We start from the raw sequence: 24,099 nt of genomic DNA on the forward strand, positions 1-24,099 counted from the left end.
TTACTGTACTTAGTTTATGATGCCATCTCAGAACAAAGGTTATGTTAATTGACAATAGGGGTGTGAATAACTAAATTCAAGCCCAACTGATTGTGTTTATGTTTTACCTGTTTTTTTAGTATATATTTTTACTTTTCACAGTCAAGCATGGGGCTATGAGGGAGATGGTGATGCATGGTTTCTTTTTGTCCTTTTCCATATTACATTTAATTTCACCCACTGCAGTTTAGAATGAAAGAAAATGCAGTTCAAAGCCTTCAGCTGATCCAAAATGCTGCAGCAAGAGTTCTGATGAAAATCAACAAGCGGGATCATATTTCTCCAATTTTAGCTTCCCTTCATTGGCTTCCTGTTAAATCAAGAATATAATTTAAAATTCTTCTTCTAATGTATAACGCCCTTAATAATCAAGCTCCATCATATATCAGAGCTCTGATTACCCCGTATGTTCCTAACAGAGCACTTCGCTCTCAGACTGCAGGTCTGCTGGTGGTTCCTAGAGTCTCTAAAAGTAGAATGGGAGGCAGATCCTTTAGCTATCAGGCTCCTCTCCTGTGGAACCAACTCCCTGATTTGGTCCGTGAGGCAGACACCCTGTCTACTTTTAAGACTAATCTTAAAACTTTCCTTTTTGACAAAACTTATAACTAGAGTGGCTCATGTTACTCTGAGCTACCTTTATAGTTTTACTGCTATAGGCTTAGGCTAATTTTCTCACTCTATAGAGTTCTACTGTTCTTCAATTATGCATTACGTGTTGTCATTTCTGCTTTAACTTTCTGTTCTCTCTCTTTTATCTTCATAGTCGGTACACCTGGTCTGGCGTTCTGTTAACTGTGACATCATCCAGAGAAGACGGCTCACCCGCTACCACCATCTAATGTAGAACAGATTACTGGATTAATGTGTGCTTCTGTGCTTTTTTGTCTCTCTTGTTGTGTCTCTGCTCTGTCTTCTGTAACCCCCAGTCGGTCGAGGCAGATGACCGTTCATACTGAGCCCAGTTCTGCCGGAGGTTTTCCTTAATGGGGAGTTTTTCTTCCCACTGTCGCTTCATGCTTGCTCAGTCTGAGGGATTGCAGCAAAGCCATGTACAATGCAGACGACTCTCCCTGTGGCTTCCCCAGGAGTGAATGCTGCTTGTCGGGACTTTGATGCAATCAACTGGTTTCCTTATATAGGACATTTTTGACCAATCTGTATAATCTGACCCAATCTGTATAATATGATTGAACTTGACATTGTAAAGTGCCTTGAGATGACATGTTTCATGATTTGGCGCTATATAAATAAAATTGAATTGAATTGAAAGAGATCAACAAAAATACACTGGGAAAAGACAGACAGTGGCAGAGTAAGAAGTCTTTGCTAAACAAACCTGTTTTCTGTAATTTCAATTCTCTAACTATTTTAAATAGTAATATCCATCCATCCATTTTCCAAACAGCTTAATCCCTCATGGGGTTGCGGGGGTTGCTGGTGCCTATCTCCAGCGTTCACTGGGCGAGAGGCAGGGTACACCTTGGACAGGTTGCCAGTCTGTCGCAGGGCAACACAGAGAGACAAACAGGACAAACAACCATTCTCGCACACACTCACACCTAAGGACAATTTGGAGAAGCCAATTAACCTAACAGTCATGTTTTTGGTCTGTGGGAGGAAGCCGGAGTACCCGGAGAGAACCCACGCATGCACAGGGAGAACATGCAAACTCCATGCAGAAAGACCCAGGGGTGTACTTGAACCCAGGACCTTCTTGCTGCAAGGCAACAGCGCTACCCACTGCGCCACTGTGCAGCCCCTTAAATAGTAATAATCAGATAAATTTCCTTTTTGTGTAAGTTACAACAGGAGCCACACAAAAAGACCAGAAGTGTGGAGGTGGTGCTGGCAAGATTGAATCTTACAAACTAAGATCTCAGAAGATGTAGAGATCCAGTTACTGATACAAGTTTGAAGATTTCTTAAGAGGTAAGAAGATCAACAGCTGTTTCCCCAGCCAACCAAAACAGTTTTGAGTTGATGTGCTTTTTCCTATTCATTTTCGTATTTCTATTAAAATAACATCCTTCCCTGGAAAATGGAACATCCGCTAAGTCAAGGGAAAAGTACCAGGGAAACACAGGGAAACACTTTCCCCCAATTTGGAAGAAGCTGATTGGGAAACATTTAGGCTTTCTGATATATCAGATTTGAAATTTTAAGGCATACCGTTTTTTTTTTCTGATGCCATTTTACATTAATAATTTGACACTAGAAAAAGCTGTTCCTGCATAACAGCGAGTGAAAATGCTAATCTGCAGAATGATTTGAGGAGAAGATGCAGAAGATCCATGCAGAAGAGAAGAAATAGCTGAAAAACATTGAAGAATTTAAAAAATTTTAAGAATTTGAAGAATTTTAGGTAATTTGTAGTAGTAGTGTCAGGACTCAGTTAGCAGGGCTTTGCAGCTCTCTGCCAGTCCTGCCATCTTTCCTCCACAGGTGTTCATGGTTGACTGGTGAGCGGAGACGCACACCTGCGACTCATCCAGCAGCACCCGAGTGGCCTACAAGAACAGCGCTCGAACAGCGAGAGGACGCCAGAGTGTTTTTGTTGCGGTATGCCTAGCAGCCACGACCTCTCGGCAGTTTTTCCCCTCGACGCTAACTTTGCCTTTGTGTTTCCTAAGGTTACCTTCTTGGGCTCGAAGGTTCCCTTCTTGACTCTCCAGTTCCTCCGTCCTCCTTCCGAGTCGAAACCTCACCTCTGGATCCAAGACTCTCTCCAACATCCTCCGGTTCCTCTCGCTGTTCTGGATCTCGGTACCCACGGTGCTGCTCGGATCTCCTCGCCCCGCTCACCAGCAACTCGGAAATCTGCCATCAACAACAGAGCTGAGTCCACACACACCATCCTCCCCGGCCGTGTTCTCTCGCACCTTGTGGTAAGCTTACGCTCAGTAGTCTCCTCTCTGAACCATTACTAGCACTAATCACTCACCTTGGTCCTAGATCGATCCGGTTCCCTGGTCCCGAGCCCGTCCGAGCCGTCTCCTCCTTCCGCAGATTAGTTCTGCCGTCTTGTTACCCGTCTGAGTCAATAAACCCTTTAACTTCTACCTGTGTAACCGAGTGTGTTTCTGCATGTGGGCCCGACACCTTAAGGCTAACATGACAAGTAGTAGTATCAGTTTTTAAAGAATTTTAAAGAATTTGTAATATCAGTTGTATCAGAAGAATTTGAAGGAATTCGAAGAATTTGAAAGATTTGAAGTATTTGAAGTATTTGAAAAAATTTGAAAAAATTTAAAAAAAATTTAAAAATTTGAAAGATTTGAACCATTTGAACAATTTGACCAATAAGAACGATTACAAGAATTTAAAGGAATATGAAAAATTTGAAGAAATTTGAAGAATTTGAATAAATTTGAAAAATTTGAAGAAATTTGTAAACTTTGAAGAATTTGAAAAAATTCAAGAATTTGAAGAATTTTAAAAATTTGAAAAATTTTAAGGAATTTGAAAAATGTGAAGAAATTAGAAGAAATTTTAAAAATTTGAAGAAATTTGAAGAATTTGAAGAAATTTTAAAAATGTGAAGAATTTGAAAAATTTGACGTAGGCCAAATTTCTTGTGGAGCTTTCTCTCTAAAGGCAGTACAGAATCTGTGAAGCAGAAGTAGCATTTTCCCAAAACGCTAATCCCGAACAAATTGTTCCTGCAGCAAATCCGTAACATTTATCGACACAATTCCTTTTTTGTGAGCGCCAGAAGGGTCTGGACATGAATGTGTGAAAGTTCTCAAGTTTCTGCTGCTGTTCCACATTCTCAAGTTCTGCAGCTGTTTCCATGGTCTCTAGTTCTCCGCTTCAGAGTTTCCTCCTGGTCAGTCACCCATTACTTCTCCTGTCAGCCAGCTTCTGCACCCTTCATCTCCGTCCATAAAGACTCTGGTTCCTCTCGTCATCTATCTTCCATCATGTTCAATAAACTCACTTTATGAACTAGCTCTGTGTGTGCGTGCTGTGTCCAGGTTCATCCTAAGACAAATCTGACATTATGGACCGGCCAAAAGGATGAACCTGAGCACGCACAGAGCTTGGTGCAGAAGCTGGCAGGGTTTGCTCCACCTCTGCTCGGGGACTTCATGGATGCCCCGCTCATGGTCCGTCTAGTTTGGCTCGCTGTGTTGCGACGTCCTACCTCCGACTGTGTTTCCGGGTTCGCTCTCCGTGCGGCCCGCCTCTGACATAGCCTAGCGTCACTTCCTGCTGTCCAGCGTTTTCTAGTTTCTGTTTTGTTTTGAATTATTTTTTGGGTCCTTGTGTTTTGAGTTATTCAACGTTCCTCAGTTTTTCAGTTTCCCTTAGATTTCTTAGAGTTCTTCAGTTTCGGTTTTTGTTGGCGTTCAAGTCCTGCTTTAGTTTCTAGTCTTGTTTTTTGTATTCTTTACTGATTTAGAAGATTCGTTTCTGCTTTCTGTTAATTTGTTTAGGCTTAACCTTAGGTTTACCTAGGATTTTTGTGTTTTAGAATTATTTAGGAGTTTTTTTTCGTTTTCTTTAGAGTATTTGAGTTTCTGTTTTGCTTTGTGTTTATTTTTAGCTCGGTTTAGTTGTTCTAGGTTTGCCTTTAGGCTTTCGAATTTTGGTTCTGAATTTTAGTTTTCACCTTAGATTTCCTGTTTTTCTTGTGATCTTATTTCTAGCTTTAGTTATCTAGTTTATCATTGGTTTAGCTGAACCTGCCCTCGTCTCCCTGTTTTGCTTTGTTTTATAGTTTAGCTCTAGGTTTCGGTTCCCCTCCTAGTTTTCTGGTTTTGTTTTGGTTTCCCTGTCTAGCCCCTGTAGTTCCTCTCGAGTCCTGTCTTAGTCTTGTAGCCTCTGTCTTAGTCTTGTAGCCTCTGTCTTAGTCTTGTAGCCTCTGTCTTAGTCTTGTAGTCTCTGTCTTAGTCTTGTAGCCCCTGTCTTAGTCATGTAGTCCCTGTCTTAGCCTTGTAGTCCCTGGCCTAGTCCTCTTTGTCTTGTCTTCCTCTGTGTTTAGGCACTGCCAAAGCCCTCCGGCGCTCCTAGTCGCCGGCTGAGCCCACTGGTGTGCCAGCCTGTCGCTGCCCAGCGCATGCAAGCCGCCGCCAGAGCCCTCCGGCGCTCCCATGTCGCCGGCTGAGCACTCGGCGCACTCCCTGTTCCTTGGCGTGTTAGGACGCCCTCCGTTCGTGTTCCCTGGCGTGTTAGGACGCCCTCCGTTCGTGTTCTCTGGCGTGTTAGGACGCCCCCCGTTCGTGTTCCCTGGCGTGTTAGGACGCCCTCCGTTCGTGTTCCAGCGTGTTAGGACGCCCTCCGTTCTTGCTTCCCCTGACGTTTCCATACGCCAGTTCTTTCCCCAGGTGTTACCATACACCAGTTGTGCTCCAGCGTTTCTATACGCTGTTGAGCCCTAGTGTTATGGTCCGCCTGTACTTTCCCCTGGCGTTTCCATACGCCAGTTCTTTCCCTGGCGTTTCCATACGCCCGTCCTCTCCCCTGGCTTTTCTGTTCGCAAGTTGTGCTCCAGCGTTTCCGTATGCTGTTGAGCCCTAGCGTATCAGTACGCCTGTCTTGTCTCTCTAGTGTTCCCGTACGTCTGTCTTTCCCCTTTAGCGCTGTTGCGCGCCCGCTCTTTCCCCTGGCGCTGTCGTGCGCCCGTTCCGCATCGGCGTTTCCCTCACGCCCAGGCAATCTTTCCCATGCGCCCCGGCGTTTCCCTCACGCCCCGGCAATCTCTTCCCTTGCGTCCTGGCGTTTCCCTCACGCCCCGGCGATCTCTTCTCTTGCGTCTCGACATTTACCTCACGCCCCGGCAATCTTTCCCTTGCGCCCCGGCGTTTCCCTCACGCCCCGGCGATCTCTTCTCTTGCGTCTCGGCCTTTCCCTCACGCCCCGGCAATCTTTTCCCTTGCGCCCCGGCGTTTCCCTGGCGTTTCATTTCACTAGTAGTGCTCCAGCGTTTTCGTACGCTGTTGAGCCCTAGTGTTTCAGTACGCCCAGTCCTTTCCCTTGGCGTTCCCGTACGCCCATTCCTTTCCCTTGGCGTTCCCGTACGCCCGTTCCTTTCCCCTTGGCGTTCCTGTACGCCCGTTCCTTTCCTTTGGCGTTCCCGTACGCCCGTTCCTTTCCCTTGGCGTTCCCGTATGCCCGTTCCTTTCTCTTGGTGTTCCCGTACGCCCGTTCCTTCCCTTGGCGTTTCCGTATTCCGAATTTAAAAAATCCTCTAAAAAGGTTCCCGAACAAATCGCTCTAGCTGAAAAAGTATAAGAGATATCAAAATAATTCTTTCACTGTGAGTATCAGCAGGCTTGAAAATTTTAAAATGTCAAGAGGAAGTGACTGTGCGAATTTCAGATTGCTACATTAATCACAGCAACTGCAGTGAGCGTCGAAAGTTGCCATTCTATCTCAATGGAGCCTCTCCCTCTGGCCCTCAGAGTTCCATCGTCATGGAAACTCACTCACACACCTGCAGCGGGCCACTCTACCGAAGTGCAGACTTTGCTCAGACACTGCCTCATTTATCGCGTTACATTTATGTCTTAATTCCCGCGAGCAAACTAAACATACTTGCATGTTTATTAAACTACTTCCGCGCATGGTTTATCTACCGCCGCGCGAGAAACTGCCGCTTCGAGAGGAGAAAATCGCTCTCCGCGCGCGCCAGCTGCTCTCCGCGCGCGCCAGCTGCTCTCCGCGCGCGCCAGCTGCTCTCCGCGTGCTCCAGCTCCTCTTCTCCCACGCGCGCGGAGAAGACAGCTCCTCCCACGCGCGCTCGATTTTCTATCCAGCGGCTACGCTCGAGCGCGGCTGCGCTCTCGGAAGCGTCTCTGAGAGCGGACGGATTTTCTCCTCGCGTGAAGAAAAATGTGTTTTGACAGGTTGGGCGGGGCCAAAGCCCTCTTCTGTAAGTCTCCTCCTGATTGGGCAGACACGATCACATGGGAAGTACTGTCTGGAATTTTCTGACTGAAAAGTTACATCATCTATAAGACAAAGTTACATCTGGAGGCGGGAAAGTGACGGAGGCTTCTTTGTTTGGACTACGTCGGGTAAGTGGAATTCACAACCGTTCTTGCCCCCCCCCCCCAAAAAAAGGAACGACATAAGTCCTATTTGGTAGCTTCGAATTGTTCAGGGATACATAGTTAGCAGTTACAATGTTTCTTGCTACTTTAGCTACTGCGGCGCATTTAGTGATCATGTTACAGGGTTCCCGCGGATCCTTAAAAAGTCTTAAAAGGCATTGAATTCTGTAATATAAAACTAAGGCCTTAATTGGCATTAAAATGTCTTGAATCAGTCTTTCTTAGGTCTTAAAATTGTTACCAGGTCATAAATAGGATTTTATTTTTGTAATCCTTACCAAACAGTAAAGTAATTGACACAATTATATTTTTTTTAATTTACCAAACGGCTCAATGTAACCATTATTGGTTCCGTCCCGATAGTGGAACCAATAAAAACTGTTGCGGCCGGACCATAGCTGCGAGAAAGAGTTGGCACTGGTTATGTAGTGGTTTTAAAAACTGATTTATAGTTTATTTTAGTAGGGAACAAAACAACGTTTGTGAATTCAGGTCAGTAGTTGTTAAAAATATATCTATAATTTGTGTGTTTTTTAGCTTTCTTCCTATATGGAATTTTTTTCAAAATTTTAAACATGTCTACTGGGCCAGAAAGTAATGGTTTATGTGAAAATTAACATTTGGGTAAAGTTGTCGCAACCAGGTTTATCTTGTTTATCGTGAAGTTGGTCTTAACTTTTTATTTCAAGTGGCATTACAAAGTCTTAAAAAGTCTTGAATTTAACTTGCCTTATGCTGTAGGAACCCTGTGTTAACTGATGCTGTATTTCAATGTTTGTGGTGCTTTTCACGGTTTCAATAATTGTATCTTTGTGTGTGTGTGCTTTTCCACCGTCTACCAAATAAAGGAAACATCCTAGTTGGAAAACATGGCAGATAGTAAAGAGGTAAACTATCGTTTTATTCGCTGTATTCGGTGGTTTACTGTGCTTTGTGAATTTTTTTTTTTCTTTCTTTGATCTCACCTTTTTTATATTTCTCAGGAGGAATTGCGCAAAGCTGCCATTGATTTGGTTGCTATGTTAAGATCATCAATAAATGGTCCAGCACCAAACAGTAAGTTTAGCTTTCTTACGTCTAACCTGCACACTAACCCTTTTATTATCTTTTTGTTTGTAGACAGCATGCATGTGGTTTTATTGATTATTTGCTGTCCATATACACTGGTTTATGACATTTCAGGCATAGGAGTAGGCTGGACGATATAGAAAAAAGCTTATTGATAAAAAAAAAATGCATATTGATCAATATCGATAATTATTGAAAATATTTAAACCATATTTTATGTGCAAAACCATATTTTATGTGCAGCTGATAAAGCACACAAACACAGAATTCCAATTAAATCTTTAATTAACCAACTTTTTTAACCATAACAGAATTTTTAAAAAGAAAAATAACTTAAGAGATCTGAGTTATGTTATTAAATACTGACAAAGAATAAACTAAAGTGACCAGTAAAATGACCAAAATAAATATACCAAATAAATAAATAAAATAGCCTATTTAGGTGGGAATAGTACACTACCGGTAGTTACTTCTCAGGTTTCAGAGAGAGGCTGACGCAGGGCTGAGGTCTGAGGTTGTGGCGTGTAAGGAGGACGCAGATTGCAGCTCATTTTGCACTGATTCTCTGCACTCGTTGCACAATTTAGGGAGCGCTGTTAGAGAAAAACTTGCGACACGGAACGAAACAAGTTGGTTGCGTTACCAGACTTTGTTTTTACCGGTTCCTCGCAAGTTTTACAAATCACTGGTTTATTTCTGTCAGGCTGGTGAACTAGTAAAACCCCGTTTTGGGACCGTTTCCTCCGCCGCTCCTTGCAGCGACATATTCACATGCTCTGTGTTGTGGTTTGAGAGAGCGGCGCTTTGTGACGGCGTGCCTGGGTCCACGATTACGATTGGTCGAGAGGAAGTAGAGACTGTAGCATCAACTAATATAGGTTAAGAGGAAGGAAGGAAGGGAAACTGTTTCTATTGAAGTTTTATCAACCCTGTTTTTTCTATCGATCGTTCGATCGATCGATATATATATATTGTTATTGAATTATCGTCCAGCTCTAGGAGTAGGGTAATTCATACGTGTAATTAGTGTTGAAGTAAACATTTTTTTGATAAAGTCTAATACAAACTTGATAATGATATGAATAATGAGAATAAGCATTCAATAATTACACATTGACCTCACCAACTTTGTTGAATTTATTGCAAATTAAGCTCAGGGTGAGACCACTGTGAGCCCCACAACAAGTGCTAGGGACACAAGGCAGGACCTGCAAAACCTACCCAGGCATAATTCAGCATGTGCACCTGCACAGGCGTCTTCTGGAATTGCTATGCAGCGAAACATGGCCAGGTTAGGATGTTGTTCAGAAATGCTTCAACTTGTCAAGTTGGATAACTTTTTTTTAAACTTAATTCTATCAAAGTTTGACATTGACAAGTGCTGTAGGAATGTCTTTTTCTGCATTTTGATAAACTTCATCTGATGAAATGATCAGCATAGTAGTAATAGTAGTAGATTTTTATTTTTTAGTCATTTCTATCAAGGCAACAGAAATGTTGAAGTTGTAAATATTTATCTCCTTTGACTTCTGAGAATAAAAAAAATCTTCAGTTTGAATTAATCTTAGGGTGTGTGTGTTTTGTGTTTTCCATTATATTTGTTTTTCTAGGTCTTTCCCTGGATTATTTAAAGAGAAGCAGAGTTCCAGGGCTCTGCTATCTAAGAAAAGGTTTGCCCCCAAAAGAACTGCTGTGTCATTTTTCCTGCTTAAAACCGCCTGTGAGAGAACTCCAAAACCATCAGAGGAGATGACCCTTCTACAGGCTGGGCTAGGACGAAGGACAGTTGACATTGCAGCAGATGCCAGTCATAAGGAGGTATGTGATTTGGCAAAATTATGACAGTGACAGACGACTGCATTAAGAAATTGTAATTTTTGAAATGGGTATTAAGGATGGGCAATGTTATTTTGTGGTAAATACTTTCGAAAATAATTCCCCACAGTAATAATTTTTCATATCACAAAATGATGAAATCCCTTCAATGATGTCTACTGTACTGAAATGATAGACATTATGTACTGCACGTGGATGCCACACACCTGTTATTTATTACAGACCTCAGGTCTGTAATAAATAACAAATATGGAGGAAGGTGGATCAGATATGCCCAAAGAGCTTTTCCCTAAAAAAGGCTAAAGCTATTTTAATATTTTGTAAGAAATGAATAAGCGATGTGTACATCACTTTGTTTTACGTGTAGTTGTTTTTAAATGGGTTTATAATGAGTTGAGTAGGATCACATTTCCGAGTGGCCTGGGGCACAAAAAAAATCCTATCTTGATTGTTTAGGCGTTGTAAAAAATCATATACAGGCTGCATAGGTAAATATTTGTATTTAGCTCACTTCAGCTGTCAGTTTGAATGTATCGTTATGCTAAATTTTTATTTCCTTTTTTATCATCGGTTGTCATTACTGTGATCAAATCCAGAAATTATCATTATAAAGTTTTGTCCATATCCCTCATCACATTTACTTCAAAATTCAGATAAAGTCAAGTCTACACTTGTCCTCAAAATTATTCATTATATTGAAGAAAAAAAATTCACAATAACCCCTTTCCAATGCCGCTCCAAAGTCCCAGGCTTCTCAAATCACATTTGCTTTTGCATATAGTTTTTAACCGACTAATCAACATAACCCATGCTTTCCTTTCACGGGGCTTCGGTCCCTCCTGCCACCCAGTACTTTGCTCAGCTTAGTCAGGCTTTTGGAGTGAAGTAAGAAAAACTGTCTGCCTCGGGGTGACAATGTGAGCTGCGGCTGCCGTCCAAACACGTCAAAGCATTTTTTTTTTTTTTTTTTAAATCAAGCAACATGCCAACAAGAAAAAAATCAGAAGCCCCAAGCTTTTGTTTGCCTGAGTGAGACAAAACCTGGGGCTCTAAAGCCTGGTGCTTTCAATGCTTACTTGTGACAAAAAAAAATTATCAAAATAAGCTAAACTAATTTTTCTTTTTAAATAAAGCTTTACTTTAGAATAATGGTTTAAAAGAATTAAATAAAGCCAAAACTGTCTATGACAAATTACAGTACTTTGCTTATGAGCAGTGGACCAAAATACTGCACCTGCAAACAGTTGTGGAAGTCTGAGGTAACGAAAACACCAGATTTCAGCAATGAAAGGGCTGTTGAAAAAATGTGTTTGCATGGTGTCATGACTGTTCGCTAATGCATTTTAGTTACACATTTCTAAAACTGAATATTTATTGCAAATTTTATAAGAACTTTGTTTATTTCTCTAATACTTGTCAATTTCTACGTATTTGATTTTTTATTTATATTTTTCTTATTTGGAGGGAGAGGAAGGGTATGAAAAATTTAGGATGATTGTGGCTTTCTAATTGTTGTGATCAATTATGTGCATTTAAATGCATAATAAAAAGTGTTCATGTGCTTGTATTAGATTAAGATCATGTTTATGTGATGACGTTGCTTATTGGGTTCAGAAATAAACTTTGTCTGCGCTTTGATTTAATACCCATTTGATATTTTTCATTAACTGTTATATGCAGATTACAGATATTCTTTGTGTGGCATATCCGAAGATGGCTACATTGGAGGGGGCCTGGATGCTATACAAGGCCATCGGTAAAAATCTTAAGTTTATAAATGTTTGATTATATTATTGAAATATAATGTATTGGTTTGTTTTGGATTACTAACTTAGATTTAAGTGTTTCTTTTTTTGTTTTAGGTCTATTGGTTTATTCTTGCACTATATTTATCTAGAACTAACTTTAATTTTAACTCATATAGGAGGATCTGGTCAACGCAAACTTAATTTGTTGTCACCTGAAGAGGAGGGATATACAGGAGCTAGTCTTGTGAGGACTTGGGCAGGCAAGGGTTGCCTGTACATCATGCCCATCCAGCACACATTGGATACTTCTCCCTTGCCCTTCACAGCCCCTGAGTTTCAGGCCATGCCCAAAGCTCGGTGTCTCACATGCAAGGAGTATGTGCCTCTGCAGCTCCTTAGCATCCATGTAAAAACATGCGTTTCAAAGATCAGTGGTGAGGTATGTGTTTCCAGTGGAATAAAAAACGCTCTGGACTGTTTTACTTCACCACTGTTCCCCCTTTTTTAAAATTATAATTATGGCTGCATCCACTCCAAAAAAAAAAAATTTTTCTTGTAATTTCCTAATTCTGTGTTTTATTTTTGTAGACTGAACATGGTGATGATGATGATGTCATCAGTGTACATAGTGACAATGCTGAGGTAATCTATCAAGGCTAATCTTGCTTACTGAGAAACAAAATGCAATACTTAATATGAACATTGTAGTGTTGCCAATTAATGTGAATGTAAAAAAATGTCTTTTACAGTCATTTGCTGAAGTTCCGGCATCGATAGAGAGTGAGGTGAGCAAATCGCTGTGACGTAGTGGTGTAACGTTAAATATTTTAATTCCTTCCAAGCTCCCTTTAATCTGTACTTAACATCATACAGGGTTCTGTTGTAGATTTGGTAAGAATTAAATTAATCTTTTATGTGGAAAGCGAGGGGGGGGGGGGGGGGGAGGCGCATCTACTCCCAACTACATTTCATCTGTTGTAATAAATGAAGTTGGGAGTAAGAGTACAGGCTTTTTTTGTCTCTACATTTCCACAACGGTAGACTTGGACCTGTTGATATGTGATGAACATTCTTTGTTGTATCACAAACAACATATCTCGTTTTAATTTTTTTGCCTTATCACCATTACCATACATCAATTTTTTTTAAAAATGTTTTTCTATGATTGAGAATAACCAACTATTCAATTTAAATGTATACAGGCATCCCCTAGAGTCATGCCATTCAATGATTTGGAGAGAAAGGTGAGTCAAGTGGAGCATTTCATTGCTTTGGTATTTTGTTATTCTTAATTTAGCTAAAAGTTTTTATGCTTAAAATATACTGATTTCATTCCTGTCATAACTTATACTCTGAATACTGTTACATTACACCTTGCCACAAAATCGACATATTTTTGTTTTTGAATTGTTATTTATTGTAGTTATTTCCAATCATAGGTTTCTTGCCCATTGTGCAGTGAACTCTTTACGGAAGATGACATCTGTACACATGCAAGTGTCTGTGGAGAAGGGTATATTAAAATTACTTTTAATCATTTAGTGGTGCAACTGTGATTTTCATGTGTCTTATTTGCTTAACCTGGCAAAAGCCTGATTGATAACGTGTAACACTCATCCAGTGCAAACGTTATCCGTCTGGGATGGCTGCACTAGAAAACCTTTGTGGAGAGCATGGGCTTTCACCAGAAAACGTCAAACTAATTGGACGAAGCATCAGCTTGTTTTTGCCTGCCATAATATGTTTGTAGCTGAGATTCAACCTGCTATATCTAGACCATATTTAACCCAAGGCTAGTCCTCACAATCAAATTTAAGAAGTGTACAAGTAGGGTACAAATAGACAAAAGCACTGCCGAAATGAGCATTTTCTTATTTTATTTTGCACAACCCTGAAAATCTCTGTACTCTCGTGTGTAGTGAGTATCTAGCAAACTTAAGACAAACTCAATAGCAACATTTTATGTGACGTCCACCAGTGCTGCCAGGTTTGAGCTGCTTTGGTCCCTCGCTTCTATTGTCATACCTATGTCCCGCCCTAAAAGACCCTGCCACCATTTCATTGGTCGAACCACAAGTTGATTGGCTGTAAATGGATCAGCAAGAGACTGACGAGATGGATTTTTATTTGCTGCTTTTAGCTGAAAATATGTAAACCATTCAGTTTTCACACCTTACTAATCAAATGCACATAAGTTTAAAGTGGATTCGAATAATCTTTTAATTAAAATGAAATATTTCTTTTTCATATTTACAGCATGCCAAATGAGGAATATATTTCCACAAGGCACACCACTAAGCACTTCAGCAGGTATACTAGTAAAAACTACAGTCCAGATTAATTGTACATTTCTGATAAATTTTGTAGAATGTAACTTTTTCTTCTTCTCTACATGCCTGTGTAGCTTATCAGCTCTTCTGCAGTCTTTACAAGACAAAATTGACACTACACAGACCTTCAACGTTAATGTGACACGTAAGGATCTGTTCCAAAGGGGACTCAAACAATGGGCTAGACAAAAGCAAGCCTCTCCAAAAAATGTCATCTCTGTCTCCTTTATTGGAGAACATGGTATCGACCAAGGAGCGCTTCGTAAAGAGTTCTTTACAGGTATGTTTTCTCCATAGGACTGTCAAAATGAATACATTAGTATTCATTAGATGTAACAAAATGCCTGCTAAGCAAGGAATGTTGTGCAACAAGCTTGTTATCAATAAGCACAGCATGGAACCTCTAGCTGCAGCAGAATACTGTTTCTGCTTCACTACTGGAGCAAAATGAAGGGAGCTAAAGCTGAAGCCATTAACATTTAACATATTATTAAGGTCTTTTTTTCAACAGAGGGAGTCTTGTGACGTTACCCTCCAAATAACAAACTGCTGTGCTTTTTGATCAAACATTGTTGAATAAATTATCTGGCGCTGATGTCCGTCCGTCCGTCGTCACCTGGGGGGTACTGGTTTGCGTATAGCCCATTGAAGTTACCTTGGGACATTTGTCTCAATTCCAAGCATTTTAAAGAATTAGAAAGAATCTTTTCTAGCTGTCAATTAAAAATAAATGAATTTAATGTCCAGTCTTGGTTTTAATAAAAGTTTTGCTGTCTCACAGAAATGATCCGAGGAATTGAGATGCGTTTATTTGATGGAGATGGGGAAAAGGGCAAAACCCCAAAGTATAGCCTTTGTGACTACAAAGAAGACCACTTCAAGTGTGTACTATGAAGTGTAAATGTTTGTGTTGCGAGAGTAATTACAAAAATTTACATTTTAAATGGATTTTTTTCAAATTTATTTGTATCCTTCACCTGCAAGGACTTGTGGGGAGATATTTGCTGCAAGCATCGCACAGGGGGGCGCTGCACCAAACTTTATCTCTAGGTGGTGCTACCAATACCTTTGCCATGGAGAATTCAACAAAGACACTATCCCTGATGAAGTGTCAGATACAGATTTAAAAAGTCTTATTGAAGAGGTATTAAAACTGTTTTTTGCTATGGCGTTGTGGATTGTTACATTTAAGTACACAGTTAATGCGAACTATGCTTTGTTTTACCTACTTTTGAAAATGGTTCTGCCTTCTGCTGTTCTTAAAGGTGGAAAGAGCAGAAGCAGATGAGCTTATTGGCTTAGCTGATCAAGTTGTGGCCTGTGGATACACAGGGCCGATAACTGTTGTGCACAAACAGACAATAACACAGTATGTAAATTAAATATTAACCTTTTTTTTTTTTTTTATGACTCATAATTAAATAAAATATTTTTGGTTATCTAATATTTCTCATTATAGAGCCATTAATTTGCATGCAAAGCTGAGACTTGTCCCCATATTGAGCCAGCTCCGTGAGGGACTAAGGCTCTATGGGCTGAATGAGGTGTTGAAATACCATGAGGACCTTTGCGAGCAACTGTTTGTCCCAGGCCACCTGAAGAAAGTAAGTAGGTGTGTGTGTGTGTGTGTGTGTGTGTGTGTGTGTGTGTGTGTGTGTGTGTGTGTGTGTGTGTGGCTCAGTGCAGTGATTTTTTTACTATTCTTCACATTTACAAATAAAATTTATCAAGGCAGTAATGTGGTGCTTTTAAAGTATTAATAGCTTAATAGGTTTTGGGTGGATTCTACTGAAGCATTCACTCAGTTGACTAACTGTGGGAGACATTGCGTATTTACCTTCACAACATGGATATTTTTAGATATGTTTTTTAAAAAAGCAATACCTCAGTCTTCCACAGCCCCCCCCCCCCCCCCAAGCCTGCATTAATAAAAAAAATATTAAATTTTTTTTAAGTGGTCTTTTTTTATCACTATTTTAATATGTCATTTCTATACATTATAAAGGTGGATGCTGACTTCCTCGTATTGGCCCTTTCACCCAACTTCAGTGAGGAAGGGTCTGTAAGACGGGAACGAGAGATGCAGGTCATCAACTTTCTGCAAGATTTCTTGCAAAATCTGGAAGACAAAGGTAAAGGTCTAAATTTTTTGATGTTAGTTGAATTTACAGAAGTTAGCAGTAAGATGTATAGACATTTTCTGTGTACCTCGCTTTGCTGTTATAGCAACTTTTTCCCCCTTGTACTCTATTCACATTTTCCACTTTTGTCCTTCCTACACTATAAAGACACTAAACACTCCTTTTTATTGTACTGTTTATCAAGTGTTAGCTATTGAGATTTAAGTCTAGCAGTTGACATAATAGTTGGCCAGTTTTTGCCATGAGCTGTCTTCAAGACCTCCATAAGATATTGTTGCTGATCTTTGTTGGATTGTTCAATGTGGGAGGTCAATAAAAAAAGAGGCACTAAAATGTTAATCCCCTGGTATTTGGACAGCTACAAAGGGACAAAATATAACTTGATTTCACAGCACTGACAAGATGAACTAGCTACCACCATTTTTATCTTTAGATGCAATTATTAATTCATCAGCCCTTTTAACAATGTTTGAATTGGATTATTTGTTTTACTGGGTTCTGTTTGTCTTTCTTTCAGACGTGTGTGTGTGTGTGTGTGTGTGTGTGTGATGCAAAATTGATTGTGCTTTTATATTTTTGTTAGAAGACTGCACAGAAGAGGAGAAAATTCAAAATGAGCAGGAAGATGAGCCTGGTACAACGGGAAGGGAACAGTCTGTCAGAGCATTCCTACAGTGGGCAACTGGGCAGGCACATGTACCACTGATAGAGTCCGAAAAGGAGGCATTCAAGATTATTATTAACTTTGACCACGACTGTGAGTCCCGCTATGGACCACACAGGCAGTGTTACCCAACTGTGAATGCCTGTGCAGTTGCACTTACATTTCCGACGCGCCATTTTGTCACCTACCATGATTTTGAAAATCTTCTTACAGAGGCAATCAGGGGTGGGTTTGAGTTCAGCATGTACTGAATAGGAAGACTTGTGTAAACCCTGTTAGAAAAGTTAATTCTGCTAAATTGGATCAGTTATTTGTTGTTATTTGTTACCCTAACTTTTAAAGTTTATTTTCTATCAACGTGTTACAAGTTTGTTTAAATGGGAGCCTGAAAGGAATAAATTTAAACATACAACCTCTGTGTGTTAGTATGTATTTACTGTATGTCAGCATACCATTGGCTTATTAGAAAAGTGGGATTCACACAACATCTCCGTTACCTGGGCTGATACAAATAATGTTTTTTTATATAGAACTTTTGTAGTTATAGACATTGTTACATTTCAAACACCTAATGATTTGCCATATTTATACACATCTTCCATTTCCCAATGGCCTCTCTGACCCACAGTTACTTGTGGGCTTCTTTGTTTTCTAGGTTATCAAACAGCCTATGTAGGTAGGCGTTGTTCTTATGAGTAACCAAAAATGAAAAAACACAAAGTATATATGAAAATACATAAATACAAATAAATCCACATAAAAATGTACAAAGGAACAAATACACATAGAAATAAATGCAGAAATAAATTAAAAAAATACAGTTATTTATATATTTATTTTATACATTTACTTTTCCAGCCTTATGGAGGTCTAGAATTTAGTCTCTGGTGTCTTTGGTCTTAGCCATGTTAGAAGTTTGGAGTCTTACTAATTGTGTGGGGTGGACAGGTGTCTTATGCAGTGTAGATATTAATACTGGCCTGATCCTGCTTATCTCTGAAGGCCCGTCTTACCCCGGTTTTAGATTTGGCAGTAAAGGAGAAACAATGATCAGAGGCAAACATTTAAAATGTGCATATTTAATTCATTTGGAATTAATAATTCATGTGGGCGCCATCTTGAGGCGGTCGACATCCCATGCGGTCCCCAGGAACTTGGGGCCCTAGGCAACCACGTAGTCTTACCTAGTGGTAAGTCTATCTCTGAAATGAGCACCCAGATCAGTTATGTTAACAATGAAATAGTCCATAAGACTGAGAGTTCACTACAAGTCCCCACTCCTTCGGCAATAAGCACAATTCTAATAGTCACCTAGTTATTTCATTTTTTTTTATTATTCCCTTTGAATCACATTGATTTAAATACAGAATAAATAAAGCTTTGGATGCACTTTATCTTGGATTCAACTAAAAAGTGCACCCAAACGTTCACTGATTGTAGTATGAATATGCAGTGTATGAATTGTGCTTTATAAATATATTTACTTGCGAGTCTACTGTTTTTGTTTTTATGAGTTACGAAAAACTGTGACAATACTGTAATCCCCACTCTATCCAAGTTAAAAATTTAAATAAAATTAATCAATGTGAAGACACATAATAGTATGTAAGGGTCAGATTTAAAGAATTACATTAACATCCAAGTTTAAAAAAAATTAAATATAAAAAAAAAAAAATCAACCTGTTACATGTTCCATTTATTTTAGCACAATGGGGAGCAAAGTTGTAAACCGAGAGCCATACACAAAACTACTTTTGCTTATTTTCCATGGTAATTCAAATAACATTCCATCCATTTCTAAAAATCATAATTTATAATTAGATCTGACACAAAAAGGGCCTATCATAAGCTCATGTGGAAATGTTTAGGGACCTTCTTTAAAGCATCAACTGTGCTTCTGATTTTCCTGGAACCCAAGCTAATTAATAAATTATAAATTTGGGCCTGGACATCCAAAAACAAACTATTCAGCTTTTATTGCCCTCTGACAAAAACTTTTTTTTTGGTGTTGAATAGAAAAAAGCAGAGTTGTGGCCATAATGGGCAATGTTTATTTATGTTGGGTCCAAATAGGTCATTGTTTATTTGTAGACTACTCAGCACCTGACAAAGTTGTAGTCACATATTCACGACATAATAGAAAAAGTTCAGTAACATCACTCTCTGCTTCATTTTCAAGCAGCAACTGCACCTCAGCCAGTTGCTGTTCATTGAGTGGACATGGAAATTCAGGGACCACTATTGCACCATCCACATGTCCATCATACTCAGCAGTCGATGTCAGGCTCTTCAATGTCCTTATTAAAACATCCATCCATCCATTTTCCAAACCGCTTTATCCCTCATGGGGTCGCGGGGGTTGCTGGTGCCTATCTCCAGCGTTCCCTGGGCGAGAGGCGGGGTACACCCTGGACAGGTCGCCAGTCTGTCGCAGGGCAACACACCTTATTAAAACAAAAAACAAGAAAATTCAGCATTTACTGCACAATAAGTCTTCTGTTGAGTTATGTGACCAAAAACGATACATATTCTACACAAAGGTTTTTGTTTAAGAAAAGTCCCCTGAAATGTCTGTCACATTATACCCTGGAGGAGTTACAGTAAGATTGGAGCAAGGGACATGAACATTAGTTTGGAACACACATTTATTTCATGATGGGGTTACTAGCAGATCAAAGCTGCAATAAGGTTTTAAGCATTTCACAGAGTGAAATAACTCGCCTTCCCTACTAGGAATAACTTTTAAATAACAAGGAAATTAACATGCATGCATTTGGAAAGTAGAAGAAAAATAAAGGGCAACATGAAACGTAACAATGTAAACTCCCAGCTGAGGTTGAACCTATAAATATCCCTGCTAAGAGACAACAGTGTTTACTGCATCACTTTGTAGCTTGAGATAAAACAAAAACCTCAAGATTCTCTGGCTGATCCATCGGGTAAAGCATCATTCCGGTATGCCAGAGCTGCTCCGGAGTTAGATTACGCTCCGTCCTAATTGGATGGTTGTTCCAGCCTTCCACAAAAGCCTCCAGGTCTGCTTTCAGTTTAGGAAGGAAGGTCATGTGAACTGCAAATAGGTCCTCTGTAAAGGAGAGGAAATGTTCATTAGTTTCCCTTTTTTATTTGGGGGGGGGGGGGGGTGTTCATACACTTTTCATTATTCTTTAATGCTTTTACTAGTGTGATATTCCAGTCAGTACTGTTTAGTAATATTCTATGTAAGACGTTTGCACTGCATTATAACATATGCAAAACAAAACAGAAAAAGATGAAGGGCAAATCCGTCCCTTCTTCACAATCATGAAACTAACCCCTGGAGGAAATATCAAGAAGGTGATCAGTCTCTAGGTTTTGTAGTAGGCTGTAGTATTTTGAGGTCACACAGGTTCTGACATCACGCCACAGCCGTTCAATCCTACACACTCAGAAAATAACATAATTAGTTTTTAACTTCAAAGAATTGTCAGTTAAGAAAATATCAGTATGGTTACAGTCAACATTTTTCTGTAATCTTATCTCAAAGATATGCAGAAGCTTGAAACCTTTGATTGTGGACACTTTTTCCAGAGATGAAGCTTCCTCGATCTGTTCCACGGACAGTGAACATGTATTGGGCTATTTCCACATTCTCTACCCCTTGGTCAGCTCTGACCCTGCAACGCATTCACAAAAGATCCAATAGCATGACTAGGAAATTATGCATAAAACTCAGGCAAGATTTTTACATCATGCATGTCTGTGTAACTTAACAAAGATTCTAAAGTTTAAAAATATAATATTCTGTTAATGCTTTGACCAAGTGGAATGTGGTCAAATGTTATTACTAAGTTCTATGATATGTCATGTGGACCAAATGTTATGGGCAATGAAGATGGAGATACACTTTAAAAATCATCCTCCACAGCTTGTAAGCCACCCACAACTTCCATTCTCCACCTATCTGTCTGTCATCCACATTGTCATCACTTCAAGCTCCCTCAATTCCTTCCCTTCCCCAAATATGCCCTACGCCCATCTGTTGAACTCTCTCCCACCTGACATCCGCAACACTGATTCCTCACCTCTTTTCAAATCCAGACAGAAACAGTATAACACATATAATTCAACTTTCAACTTCATGTTGTCTTGGAAAGTTTTCACTTGTTTTACTGAATTTTTTTGAATCCATGAAAATAAAATGTGTTCTCACCATTAAATCAATATTCCAGATCAAAAGATGAATGAATAAACCTTTTGTAAAATCGTAGAATCAGTCATTGCTTTGAATTGTTCAACAGCCATAAAAATAATTTTGGAACTAGGCCTGGAAAAAAAATAATAATGGCATCGCTAGATATGATTGAGATTAATGTAATCGCAGGGTCGTCTTAAACTAAGGTATATTGGCTAATCAACAAACCTGCCTGTTTAAATAGTGAGGACTAGTGACTATCCCTGTTGGTGAGATGGTGTATTACACTGAACTTGAACCAAAGAGCAAACGGGAGCATGGTCTCAGAAGAGTAAAGAGGATATCACAGACAAGCATGTTCCAAGGTTAAATTCCACAAAATTATGTCTAAGCCACTAGATGTTCATGTGGCTACACCAGGACAAATTATTCACAAGTTTAACATCCAATGGATGTAGGAGAGGAAGCCATTGTGGAGCTAAAGCTAGGCTAGCGCCCTTCTACCACGCCAAGAGAGCAAACCGTGAAACACGAGGAGTTCCCAAGCGTGATGTGCAGCAACAGAAAATGTTTTAAAAGTGCTTATGTGTTAGAAACAGATGTTACAGCAAAGAGATAAAAGATAAAAGCGAGAGAATCTGGAGCAACAAACAGGAAGTGATACAATACGCCTTACCGCAAACAGGAAGTGACGTCAGCCAAGGAGGATTTTAGTAAGAGAAATTATACAAGGTTGGTCTTAACTTAGAAAAGAGATGAGCATCACATCATTCCCTAATTTGCAGTACATGGACATCATTAGTCTCAATTTTAAACAAATAGTAATAAAATGCACTATTGCATAATACCAGGCAACCATAAAAACAATAGGGATAGTAAGGCAGTCGTATAAAAAAAGTTTGCTGCAATATTAGGAATAGGCATGAGCGAATGGCTGGAAATTTGTAACACAAACGTGATTATTTGCAGAAACTACATATCATCCGTGCACCTTCACCCAAATTGCAACTTTGCCTAATGCTGCTGTCGGGTTCTGCGGGCTGCGCTGATCAGGGTGCAGCTGTTTTCCTCCCTCTCTCTCCGCAGGTAGTTTCTCATGAGTGGGGAGGTGCCGAGCACCATTATAATTTTGGTCCCTGTTTTTAATTATTTTGCTTTCTCATCAAATGGGCTGGCTGTTCAAAGTTTACCAGCCCGTTCAAATCAGGTTTGTCATTTTTATCACTCTGGAAATAATGCATACAAAGCTGGAAAGTTTCTTTATGTAAAATAACCAAGATAACTCTGAGTCTTACCTGTATGATGCCCAGGAAGCAGAACTGAACAAGGCTTCTGTCCAAATATTCACCGTTGTACAAACCACGATCCTTAAGATCAACCAACAGAGAAATATAGAACTCCATTGACTCCCTCCTGAGGAAACCCCACCAGCTTTCAATTCTCTGGTTTGATGTGCTTACCCCCTCTATATAGCTGTCAATGTCAGAGTCATCCTGTATATCTCGCCGCAGAAAACATTGGAAGTCTCTCACTCTGACATTCTCCGTGCCCCTGTCACCTCTGACGATCCTTGGGCAGCCATCTGTTTTCTTAACTGCATCCATTAAGTAGCCTCCAATAATCTTTGGGTCACTGCTGGTGGTGAACGCATTCATCCATATGATTTTCCTAGAAAATCCATCAATGCAGCCATTGATGCAGATACCAAATGGTTTCAGTTTGTCATATGAGTCCAAATGCCATATGTAATTCGGCCACTTTGCAAAGTAGCTGCGGCGATGAAGACGGCTGGTTCTCCTAAGTTCCACACCTCTTGGATCAAGTTCAGGACTTCGGGATACGTTTTATGTGACGTTCAGACACAACATAACTGTGACGTCTTGCAAGCAATGCAGCAATGTCTTTGTGTAGTAGCCCAAACTGAAAATATAGAGCAATTAATTCATCGACATCCATTCTGATGTGCACAGTTGTCCGAAATACTCATGCGATCATGCGAGAAACTAAGTGGTGCGCACGAGAAAGTAAGTGGTGTGCACGAGAAAGTAAGTGGTGTGCGCGAGAAACTAAGTGGTGCGCACAAGAAACTAAGTGGTGCGCACGAGAAACTATTATTTTTTTATTTCTCTTCGGTGTCCTTTTAGGGGCTCCGTAGTAGCAACATGCTAACTGTTAGCCGCTAACAAGGTTGTGTTCAGTATCACCGGGTGATTGTACTCTGTCAATTTGGTCCAAATCCTGTACAGGGAAGTGCCTCAAAAAGGGGTGCCAATACTTAATGTCACCAAACGTGACCAAAGTTCATGGGTCAGATTGGCCTCCTTTAGCAACTCAGCCTCACCACATCTGGGCCCAGAACTCAACATTTGACCAAAATGGTCAGTAGCGCCATTTCCCACAGGTGGGTGGTGCTGTATTGGCCAATTGGGTCGTGTCTGGGCATCATGCCAGGTCCTGTTGGAAGCAAAGGCCCAATAGGAAAGCATGTGAAATCCAAAATGGGACAGAAAATGACACATGGCTGATAATCACTTGAAAATTTTAAAATGTTAAGAGGAAGTGAATTCCTACATTAATCACAGCCACTGCAGTGGATATCGAAAGTTGCCATTCTATCCCAATGGAGCCTGTCCCTCTGAACTTTGCCTCGCACAACACTTTATATCTCCTGATCCGTAAATGGTAGAGATGTAATTTTTTCAGCGTTTATTTCTGAATCCAGACATAAATTCCTACGTTTTGATGTATAATTTATGTGGATAGGGTGAAAATTGAGCGAGTGAGAAGAAGTTGTTCGGAGAAGAAGAATTTGTTGAATTTCTTCAGTGTGCACTCTAAAAGAGCCTCCTTGATGACCAAAGCAACGCACGTTATTTGCAAAATTTCTTGAAAAGCCAAAATTATTTTAAAGACATACTTTACGAAAATGGTAAAAGATATGAAAAAGCTGAAACATACCATAATAGCCAGAAGATATCACTACATTTTAAAAGTTGAATGGCGTTTCTAGCTGAAAGTAGGCTGAAGCAGTAAGCTGTCAA

At 40.0% G+C, this 24,099-nt stretch overlaps 1 protein-coding gene and 2 long non-coding RNA genes across 6 annotated transcripts; 2 read left to right on the plus strand and 1 right to left on the minus strand.

Annotated features, from left to right (window-relative positions):
- Positions 1-1,751: 1,751 nt before the first annotated feature.
- Positions 1,752-3,175, plus strand: LOC110367164. 3 transcript variants are annotated; one of them, XR_002427270.2, is made up of 4 exons: positions 1,752-1,971; positions 2,452-2,601; positions 2,673-2,927; positions 2,995-3,175. It is a non-coding gene; the product is annotated as an uncharacterized LOC110367164 (long non-coding RNA). The 3 variants fall into 3 exon arrangements; XR_002427269.2 differs by having other exon boundaries at positions 2,485-2,601; positions 2,995-3,174; XR_004929106.1 differs by lacking the exon at positions 1,752-1,971 and having other exon boundaries at positions 2,350-2,601; positions 2,995-3,174.
- Positions 3,176-6,448: 3,273 nt separating this feature from the next.
- On the plus strand, positions 6,449-17,472 carry LOC105924050 (G2/M phase-specific E3 ubiquitin-protein ligase-like). 2 transcript variants are annotated; one of them, XM_036130881.1, is made up of 19 exons: positions 6,449-7,061; positions 7,946-7,984; positions 8,081-8,153; positions 9,318-9,456; positions 9,776-9,983; positions 11,682-11,757; positions 11,926-12,188; positions 12,338-12,391; positions 12,499-12,534; positions 12,952-12,993; positions 13,189-13,262; positions 14,006-14,059; positions 14,154-14,359; positions 14,861-14,960; positions 15,064-15,223; positions 15,345-15,448; positions 15,539-15,683; positions 16,085-16,211; positions 16,804-17,472. In XM_036130881.1, exons 2-19 carry the CDS (start codon positions 7,967-7,969, stop codon positions 17,133-17,135), a joined length of 2,211 nt encoding a protein of 736 aa, XP_035986774.1. In that variant the 5' UTR covers positions 6,449-7,061; positions 7,946-7,966; the 3' UTR covers positions 17,136-17,472. The 2 variants fall into 2 exon arrangements, with proteins under 2 accessions (XP_035986774.1, XP_035986775.1); XM_036130882.1 differs by lacking the exon at positions 9,318-9,456 and having other exon boundaries at positions 6,450-7,061; positions 16,804-17,469.
- A 1,683-nt stretch (positions 17,473-19,155) lies between these two features.
- On the minus strand, positions 19,156-20,842 carry LOC118560135. Its single transcript, XR_004929107.1, has 4 exons — positions 20,430-20,842; positions 20,199-20,302; positions 19,797-19,969; positions 19,156-19,181 (listed from the first exon to the last, which is right to left on the minus strand). It is a non-coding gene; the product is annotated as an uncharacterized LOC118560135 (long non-coding RNA).
- Between the last annotated feature and the right edge of the window lie 3,257 nt (positions 20,843-24,099).

This window comes from Fundulus heteroclitus, unplaced genomic scaffold (genome assembly GCF_011125445.2).
Source record: "Fundulus heteroclitus isolate FHET01 unplaced genomic scaffold, MU-UCD_Fhet_4.1 scaffold_39, whole genome shotgun sequence".
NCBI lineage: Eukaryota > Metazoa > Chordata > Actinopteri > Cyprinodontiformes > Fundulidae > Fundulus > Fundulus heteroclitus.

Coding starts and splice junctions, on each gene's coding strand:
- LOC105924050 (XM_036130881.1), top strand. Junction 12,189..12,337: donor TTTCAAAGATCAGTGGTGAG/GTATGTGTTTCC, acceptor TTATTTTTGTAG/ACTGAACATGGTGATGATGA. Junction 14,060..14,153: donor ACCACTAAGCACTTCAGCAG/GTATACTAGTAA, acceptor ATGCCTGTGTAG/CTTATCAGCTCTTCTGCAGT.